At 42.0% G+C, this 9752-nt stretch overlaps 1 protein-coding gene across 1 annotated transcript; it reads right to left on the bottom strand.

Moving 5' to 3' along the window:
* Window positions 1–5188: 5188 nt before the first annotated feature.
* LOC117533920 (zinc finger BED domain-containing protein 4-like) lies at window positions 5189–6831 on the bottom strand. The gene is made up of 3 exons (XM_034197956.1): window positions 6698–6831; window positions 6255–6471; window positions 5189–6051 (listed from the first exon to the last, which is right to left on the bottom strand). Exons 1-3 carry the CDS (start codon window positions 6829–6831, stop codon window positions 5608–5610), a joined length of 795 nt encoding a protein of 264 aa, XP_034053847.1. The 3' UTR covers window positions 5189–5607.
* Window positions 6832–9752: the final 2921 nt, after the last annotated feature.

Genomic DNA, 9752 nt, shown 5'->3' with positions numbered 1-9752 from the left:
ATATATATATATGGATGTATAATAAGAACGGCGGGAGAGTGTTGAGTACTGGCACGGTGCATGAGTACCGGAGTACCGCCAGCATGCCGGTACTGAGCAAGAAGTGCCGGTACTCCATGGGTCAGAACCAGAAGTGCCGGTACTGCGTACCGGTGAGTACCGGCCCAATTCCAGCACTGATCAACAGTGCACATCTCAATGAATCTCTCTTTGATTTCCATCTCATGGAAATATCGCACCACAAAGGACACTTGTTCTTTGCGGGAAACATCTGAGGTTTCATCAAGGAGGATGGAGTAGATTTCAGCCTCTTTCAATTCAGCTCGTATCTCCCCCCTGACGTAAGTAGCCAGCGCTGCAATAATGTCATTTTGGCTCCTATTAGACAGCGCTGACACCTGGGGCCTTCTCTTGGTTCCTTTCACTTGGGCAACTTTCTCTGTATGCATATTCAGCACACTGTCATATTTGGCAAATAAATTCACTAATTGAAGAAAGTTACCTCGGTTGGTACTGGACTCGCTCTCATCACTGCCTCGAAATGCTTGTCCCTGTCGTGCAAGATATAATGTGATATCGATCAACCTGGTCAGGATCTCTCTATTAGTCTGCCTCTCTCGCTCTCTAACCTCCACCCCCTTCACATCTGAGACATCTAATGCAGACTGGAGTGCCTTTTTTTGATAGTTGGTCCAACTAACCATGCTTGTCATGTGCATCTCTGTGCATGAATGTTGCTTGATTTTTTTTTCAAGAGCAGTGTTCCACCTCCTTACGCCATCAGTCGTCCATGCTGTTCTACTTTTGTACTTTTCCTCAGTGGAAAAGCCGACAACTAAAACAGTGCATTGAATCAGCAGTAGGTGAGTACTCCAGCCACGCATTCCCAGAGAACCATTGTTTTTGGAATGACCGCCCTTCTGTATTTTTGGGATATGCCATATCTGCTTGACGAGGGCCTACACTGCAGCACATGGACATGTAGCTGTCATTGCACTTGATGTTAAAGACTTCTACATGGGAAGGATCTGTTGGATATTGCATTATGGCTATCTTTGCAATTGTTTTATCTTGTTCACGAACAGTTGGTTCTTGGCTCTCTTCATCTATGGAGGATTCTCCTTCCATCTCTCCCTCATTTTGGTCATCATCAGAGAGCACTGTTTCTGAACATGGTGCTGCTCTGGACTCTGACATTTCTGCTTCATCTGTGTCTGACTCAGATCTTTTCTGTGGATTTGTCTCTAGACACAGACAGTTTGTCCCTTAACATGACTCTGGTATTGACTGACCTTTCTTCTTCATCTTCATCATTGATGATGGGTAAGGGTTCATCAGGCACATCTGCATCCTCATCTTCCTTGCTGGTAGGCTCAGGCTGCTTTACCCAGGAGAGCAGAGAGCTGCTTCCCCGGGCTGCCTGCTGGAGCTCTCTTTTCTTTTCGTATCCTGTCTCTTCTTGGCATTATTCTACAAGTGGTAAATGTAAATGAGCTAAATCAATGTACTGCTCTGCTGTGCATGATAATTAAGGGTTAATCTCCTAGAAACATTTAACAGCAGCATTAATGTAAACCTATAAGGTTACTACTACTTATATTGTACTTTTTGAGGCATTTTTACTTTACTTGAGTATTTCCCATTTTCAATACATTTACTTCTACTCCACTACATCTCAGATGCAAATATTCTACTTTTACTCCACTACAATTATTTGAAAACTTTAGTTACTAGTTATTTTGTAGATTTAGATTAAGATTATTACAAAACATACATTTCATCACTTCAGCCCTATATACAGCCATTTGAAAATAGCAGATCTAGATCAAGGTCTGAGTACTTCTACTTTTACTCAAGTACAAGGTCTGAGTACTTCTACTTTTACTCAAGAACAAGATCTGAGTACTTCTACTTTTACTCAAGTACAAGGTCTGAGTACTTCTGCTTTTATTAAGTACAAGATCTGAGTACTTCTACTAAAGTACAAGATCTGAGTACTTCTACTTTTATTAAGTACAAGATCTGAGTACTTCTACTAAAGTACAAGATCTGAGTACTTCTGCTTTTATTAAGTACATGATCTGAGTACTTCTACTTTTACTCTAGTAGGCTACAATCTCTATACTTATACGTCTCTGTTTATAGCCTATGAAAAAAATTATTAGAAAACGAAGGCTAAAGCTAACGTTAGCAGATAGTGACAATGCTAGCTAGCTAGCTCAACGATTCCTTAAATGATATTGCAACTTTTCAGTTCACATCACGCTCTGCCACTCTGGAATTTGCATTTTGAATTTCCATGAGTTTTCCAGGTTTTCAATGACCGTACGAACCCGGTATAGTTTAGTTTGGCATCTGGTTTAGGGGATTACACAATACACTCGACTCATTGTATTTGTTACCTGGTGGTTACTTGGTCGTCCTGTCAGCTCTGCGCGTTCACGTTGAGAGCAGGGAAGGGAGGGGCTGCAGCCAGGGCACCGCACGTACGGGAGTGCGCGGCCCCGCGGGGCACGTATGGGGATGTCTGACAAAATTACATTACAACGCGCATTTGGGGCATTGTTGTATATATTAGAAGCTTTTAATCCAGAATTGATCGATGTTACCATGAGCCACATACAGTACACTGTAAAAATAAATAAAAATAAACTGTAAAAAACGAACTTTCAAAAGGGCACATTGCTGTCCAGAGGGCAAAACGGGCAGGTGCTCAAGCACTACCTAGACTCTGTGTGCACGTCCCTGGTCTGCGCCTGTCAGTACTATGGGAGGGCTGAGGGGCTCACGGCAGCTCGTTAACTGCAGAACAATACGTGAGTCTCCAAACACCAGAAAAGTCCCTAATAACACCATTACAAGTCGTTAGATTAGTCGTTAGTCGCTTTTGGCTTTTGGAAAGCCGCCAAATTTAACGACCAAGTTGGCAACACTGGGCTGATGTTGGTTTTGTGTTTCGCATTGAAGATGACGTCACGGCTCCGCCTACACTGCGTTACTATAGTTACTGCCCCAGTTCCTAAACTGTAATGGAAACGCAGCATAAAGTGAGCCAGAGTAGGAATACTCTGTTTCAGTAAAAGTCCCTCAATCAAAATATAGTGAAAGTAGCGACAGTAAAAGTAGTCGTTGTGCAGATTGGTCCATTTCAGAATAATATATATGATATGTTTTATAATGATTGATCATGAAAGTGTTCTCAAAGCTGGTGAAGGTGCAGCTAGTTTGAAGTACTTTGTATACTGCAGGGTAGCTGGTGGATTTACTCCAGGTGGAACTAAAGTCTGATTCAACACTTGATTATATTTCACATCATTCATCCACATCTGTGAAGCAACTAAAGGGATTAAATACATGTAGTGGAGGAAAAGTACACCATGTACCTCTGACTTATGTTCACTGCCAACCTAAAAGTACCTCAACAATAGTAATCAATAATGAATTGAAAAGTTATTTGGCTGATTGTTTTATATTGGCTCAGCCAGGTTATATGGGAGGCCTTACAGATCTACTTGTCTACTTACAGATGGGTAACTCATTTTGAAATATTAAACTTAGTTTTCTTTTCTTTCATTTGTCATCCTCGTGTAGAATGCTATCACGAAACACACATTTGGTTGTTTACAGCATAAAGAACAAATGATTTAATGTGAGGTAGGGTAATAATCATTTGAGTATAAGTACGTGTGGTGGCGTCTTGATCCTTGTCTACAATTGAATAGCCACCTCTATCGGGGTTGTGGGTTTTGACGCGCCTCTCTTTGTTTCCAAACAACTCAGCGGAGATCGTAGTTGAATCAGATGAGCTTTATTCATTGGTCCACACGGTGCATACAGGAGGACACATTTCTTCATAGTCACTCAAAAGTGTATCATTTTCCAAAGTAACAAAAAGAACACGGTCAAAAGACTTTTCCGTTTCCCCGTCTATCCCCTCAGCTGTGGCCCATCAACCTACCATATATACAGGGCTGCACATAACTGGTGCGCATGCGCACCTCCGCCAAAAAAAGAGCACAGTGTCATTTGAAAAAAGGCGCATTTGCGTACCAACATTGAGAGAGGAGAGAGGAGAGAGAGAAAGATATTTGCGCGTTGCATATGAACTCGGGGCCGGCCCGTAGCACTGGCGTAATAGATGTTCGCCTAGGACGCCAGATCTGTGGAGGCGCTGCGCTGGCAGTTCTGGGGGGGAAAACATTTTTGACCGTTGGGGCTCATCCTAATTTTCGGCCTTGATGTAACAATATTCATAATTAAGTAAACGTAACACCCTTTTCACCCCGGTTACACGTTTCATTTGCCCTGTACGATGGGCGCTGTAAATGATGAAAATGGGGGATGTTGGCTTATCTGGCACCCGCAGCTCACAGCCAAAATGCGAGCGTGGGAGCGAGCGAGGGAGAGAGGGAGGGTGCACCGGTACCGGCGCTATTGTTATTAGCATCTGGTGCTAGCTGGTCTAACGGATATAAGAAGAAGATGTGTCTACAATAATGTGGAGGGAGAGTCCTCTCCAGTCAGACTGAGAGGCTGATAACTACAGCTCAGTGAGGTAAAGGACTCTTGAGTGTTTAGATAGTTCACTTTAGTCTAAGTTCAAACGGTTTGATCACAATTTATGTAAACACATATTTCCAAGGCACTCCTTTATAATTATTGGGATAAACAGGTTTCAAATCATTCCAGTGTATACTATAGGACAGTAAACAAAAATATCCTTTAAAACTGGAGAGATAAAAAAAAAATGCATAAATAAATGTTAACTGGTTAAATAAGATATGAATGAACAACATAAATAAAATAAGTTAGCCTACATTAATTTGTTATTGGCTATGGTAGGTCATTGGTTATGTTTACATAACCAATGACCTACCATAGCCAATAACAAATTAATGTAGGCTAGAAAGTATTGAGGTCAATCACTGGCACTTACACTTGATGTGGTTTTTTTAAGTAAAACACAATACTTTCTAGCCTACATTAATTAATTAGATTAATTTTTTTAATCGAGTCCCGACTCTAATGTTTACAAACATTAGAGTCGGGACTCGATTAAAAAAATTAATCTAATTAATCGAAATTAATCGCATTTTTAATCAAATATACATATTTGACCTGAGAACAGTGAGAAGCAATTTTCACATGGATTTTAGTATACCATTGAATAATGACTGAATACATAAGCTTAAGCAACAAAACATTGTTTATTTTTTTTCAAGGTGGTACTTTTTTAAGTAAAACACAATACTTTCTAGTACATTTAGAACATTGGAAACCCTGACTATTCGAAAACATCTCTCTTGCTTCAGAGGCCATAACAGACTTTGTTGATTTAAAAAATCTAATCAATTTCAGTCCAACTATCTCAATAACCTTGGCCAAAACAATAAACAGTTCAACATAAAGTGCCAGTTGCACCAACAACATAATAAATAGTTCAACATCAAGTGTACCATTTAAAATAAAATAAAAAAGTGCCAGTGATTGACCTCAATCCCTCCTATTCTTCCAATATCCTGATGAAAAATAAAATCTCTGTTGCATAGGCCACTGTTTGATCAACATTTCAGTAACAAGCCCATTGGCCTCAGGATACCTCTAAGACTACTTATTCTGCTTCTTCTCTTTCAGCCAGTTGCTGAGACAAACTAGCCTGTTCACATTTTCAGAGCTCAAGGCTGCCCTCTTCTTTTGAACTATGTTACCTGCCAGTGAGAAAAGTCTCTCGCAAGGGACAGAAGTGGCAGGGCTGCCCAGATACTTGCGGGCCAGGGCAGAAAGCTGTGGATGGGCCCCCTCATGAGTGGACCACCACTTCAGTGGGCAGTCTGTCTCACTGATGGTGGGCTCTGCTCTGTAGCGGCCCAGAGCCCCGTTGGGCCCCTCTTCATCCTCTGATTCAGAGTCTGAATTAAACAGCAGGAAGCTCCTCTTCCTTGCTGGCTCCTCTGTGGGTTCTGGAGTGGCTCTGTCTGGTTCTTTTTGCAGCAGTGCCTCAACGCTGGTCCACACCCCTCCTCGCTCTCCTCTTGGTAGACACTTTAGGTCCTTAGAATCAGAATCAGGTTTATTGTCACATCACAGATTTACAGAGTAAAAAGGTGGGTGAAATTCATTTTCGTACATGGTTCCCATCATATTGTTATTCCATAGAAAGAAAGAGGGGGGGAGGGAAAAAGAGGGGGGGGCAGGGGAAAGGAGGTCAAAAAGCAAGAAAAGAGAAAAACAAAGAAGACCATTACACATGTTACCTTAAAGCGCGGGTCGAGTGCTGTAGCCACCCTGAGCCATCCATGGTTGAGTGCATCTTGGCGTTGAGACAGGTCCTTTTTAAAGGCAGCCTTGAACCTCACCACATAGGCTGGGTCGTCATCTGAGACCTCCATGGTGCGGGTCAGGTGGCGGAGAGCAGGTAACACAACAGAGCACGAGACATAAGTCTCACCCCCAAGGAGCTCAGTCACATATCTGCAGTGGATAGTTTAGGAAAGTGATTTATTATTGTACCAATTAATAGTAGATTAAAAACAGTAGCAACTTTATACTATAGTCATAGTGATATTGATATTCAGTACAATACATTTTGGAAAAGCAATTTAATTTATACTGCACAATCATAGTCAATTCACAACGTTTTTCAAGGGACAGCAATGATGAATTAATCCCATTAATAAAACAGTTGGTGGGTGTTTACCTGCATGGTTTAAGGAGGGTCTCGAGCCTCTGCAGTCTGTCCCACTCTGCTGTAGTCAACATGGTGAGATTGTGCTTCTGTTTGGCTAGAGTAGCCTTCACAGCCTCTTGGTTCTTCAGCAGACGAGAGATCATAAACAGTGTTGAATTCCACCTTGTGGAAACATCCTGTATCAGTGGCTCTTTGTCTTGTTCTAGTTCTGTTTGCTCCTTGTGCAGTTCCTCTGTGTTTGAGGGGCTGTGTTTAAAATGCCCCTCTATCTTACGACATCTTGCCAATGTGCCTGTGAACCCGCTGTCAGCAAGGCAAACTGTGATGGTCCTTTGCAACACGTGAGCAACACACGGCATGTGCTGGAATGTGAGCAGTCTCATTGCAGCGATCATGGTTCGGGCACTGTCTGTTCCGATTGTGGTGACTTTTTGTGTGACTTCCCAGGCCTCTGCCACAGACTCAAAATCTTCTGCCACGTTTTCAGCAAAGTGCCTAGTGGTGGTCTTCTGGATGACAAGGCAAATGAGTGAAGACGCCACTTGATGTCAATAAAGTGTGCCGTCACACCGAGGGTAATTTGAATTGCTTACCGAGGTCCAATGATCCCCAGTCAGGGCAACACATGCGGCTTTCTCCAATAAATTCTCTTTATCTTCCTTTTCATTGTCATAAAGCTGCTGGATTCTTTTTGTCACTGTCTTTCTGCATGGCAGCTCATATGTTGCGTCAGACGATGCAATCTGGAGTACCTTTTGCAGCCCCTTATCTTCAACCACTCCAAGTGGTCTACAGTCGAGTGCAATCCAGTGAGCCAGGGAGTTGGTTATTTTCTCAGACGTGGACTTACTTATCCTGGCCCTGAAACCAGTCATCTGGTTGAGTGTGGGTTGGGTCAGGGTGTGGTTCCTTGTACTCGGAGTCGGGCTAACGTCCACGCTAGCTGCTACATGCTTTGCATTTAGGTGATATTTTAGGCTTGATGTGCTGCGGTGATATGCAAATTCTTTTTTGCATAATTTGCACACAACCGTGCTCTTATCGACGCTTCCATCCGTCCGTTTTTTAAAACAAAATTTCCCATCCACGGGGCCGACCAAAGCGGTCTCATCAGCTTGTTCGTTCATGTTTGACTATTGTTCACCGTGGTTTGTTGTTGTTTGAAGTCCCATGCTGAAGTCATGAACGTTAGTTGGTGCTCCAGTATAATCGGTACGCCTGAAACTCATCAGTGAGAAACGTTCCGCTGTGCAAAAATAAGTGCGATTAAAGTGCGATTAAAATGCGTTAATTTTTTTAACGCGTTCATTTTTGTGTAATTAATTAATCTTAATTAACGCGTTAAAGTCCCGACCCTAGTAAACATACTTATTTGATTACATCCACTTGTCTAAGATGACAACAGAGACTTTCGACCCAAACCCAGCTGTTGACTTGTGGATGCAAGCAGCTAATCGCAGACTCAACCAGAGAGGAAGAAGTAGGCCTACATCATCAGCTACCATGTCTGACAGAGAGGAAGACAGTGAGGAGAGCAGTCAGGAGGGTAGTGATGACAGCTTGTAGGACTATTGGTCGTGCTAATGTTGTCTTGTGTTCACCTCTGCATGTGTGTTCTGTGTTCACCTCTGCATGTGTGTTCAGTGCCGTGTGTCTGGCAAATAAAGTCAAGACCCCTCAAAAGTTACGGTTTATTTCATTTTAAGGATGAGCACCAAGCAACATCTCCAGGTGCTCCTTTGAGAACCAGGGCAAAAAAGTGATGTGCACCCCTGCATATATAGGCATAGCCATGCGCAAGGCAAGTTTATTTATATAGCACTTTTCAACACAAGGCAATTCAAAGTGCTTTACAAAAAATGAAAGACATTAAGAAAATGGCATTTAAAATCAGTCATTAAAAAGAAAAGCTAATAAAATAAACATTAAAAGAAAAATACATGGATAAAAGTTACAGTGCAGTCTAAGATATGAATAGTTCAATTAAAAGCAGCGACAAAAAGACAAGTCTTCTTGCTGGATTTAAAAGTAGTCAGAGTTGCAGCGGACCTGCAGGTTTCTGGGAGTTCCAGATACTTGGAGCATAATAACTGAACGCTGCTTCTCCATGTTTAGTTCTGACTCTGGGGACAGAAAGCTGACCAGTCCCTGAAGACCTGAGAGATCTGGATGCTTCATCATTTAGCAGGAGGTCAGAAATGTATTTTGGGCCTAAACCATTCAGTGCTTTATAAACCAGCAGCAGTATTTAGAAATCTATTCTTTGACACACAGGAAGCCAGTGTAAAGACTTCAGAACAGGAGTGATCCACTTTCTTAGTGTTAGTGAGGACTCGAGCAGCAGCGTTCTGAATTAGCTGCAGCTTCCTAATAGATGTTTAAGTGAGACCTGTGAAGACACCATTGCAGTAGTCGAGTCTACTGAAGATAAAAGCATGGACAAGTTTTTCCAGATCCTGCTGTGACATTAGTCTTTTAATCCTAGATATGTTCTTTAGGTGATAGTAGGCTGATTTAGTAACAGTTTTAATGTGACTGTTGAAACTCAGGTCAGAGTCCATGACTACACCTAGATTTCTGGCTCTATCTGTTGTTTTGAACATTGCAGACTGAAGCTCAGCGCTAACTTTTATACGTTCTGACTTGGCTCCAAAAACCATTACCTCAGTTTTCTCTTTGTTTAATTGGAGAAAGTTCTGACACATCCAGTCATTGATTTGTTCAATGCACTTACTCAGTGTTTGAATTGGAGCATAGTCTCCTGGTGAAATTGTTACGTAAATGTGTGTGTCATCTGCATAGCTATGGTAACTTATTTTGTTGTTCTTCATTATCTGAGCCAGTGGTAGCATGTAGATGTTAAAGAGAAGAGGCCCCAAGATGGAGCCTTGAGGAACCCCACATGTCATATTTGTCAACTCAGATGTGTATTTACCTATAGACACAAAGTTGTTTCTGTCCTTTAAGTAGGATTCAAACCAATTCAGAACTGTTTCCGAAAGTCCCACCCAGTTCTCCAGTCGGTCTAGTAATATGCTGTGGTCAACAGTGTCAAACGCAGCAC

Source organism: Gymnodraco acuticeps, unplaced genomic scaffold (genome assembly GCF_902827175.1).
Source record: "Gymnodraco acuticeps unplaced genomic scaffold, fGymAcu1.1, whole genome shotgun sequence".
NCBI classification, from domain to species: Eukaryota; Metazoa; Chordata; class Actinopteri; order Perciformes; family Bathydraconidae; genus Gymnodraco; species Gymnodraco acuticeps.
The sequence above is the reverse complement of the archived record's forward strand: the minus strand, read 5'-3'. Positions and strand labels throughout refer to the sequence as shown.

Coding starts and splice junctions, on each gene's coding strand:
- LOC117533920 (XM_034197956.1), bottom strand. CDS start 6,831: ATGATCTCTCGTCTGCTGAAGAACCAAGAGGCTGTGAAGGCTACTCTA. Junction 6,472..6,697: donor ACCCTCCTTAAACCATGCAG/GTAAACACCCAC, acceptor TATCCACTGCAG/ATATGTGACTGAGCTCCTTG. Junction 6,052..6,254: donor CACTCGACCCGCGCTTTAAG/GTAACATGTGTA, acceptor TCTGATTCTAAG/GACCTAAAGTGTCTACCAAG.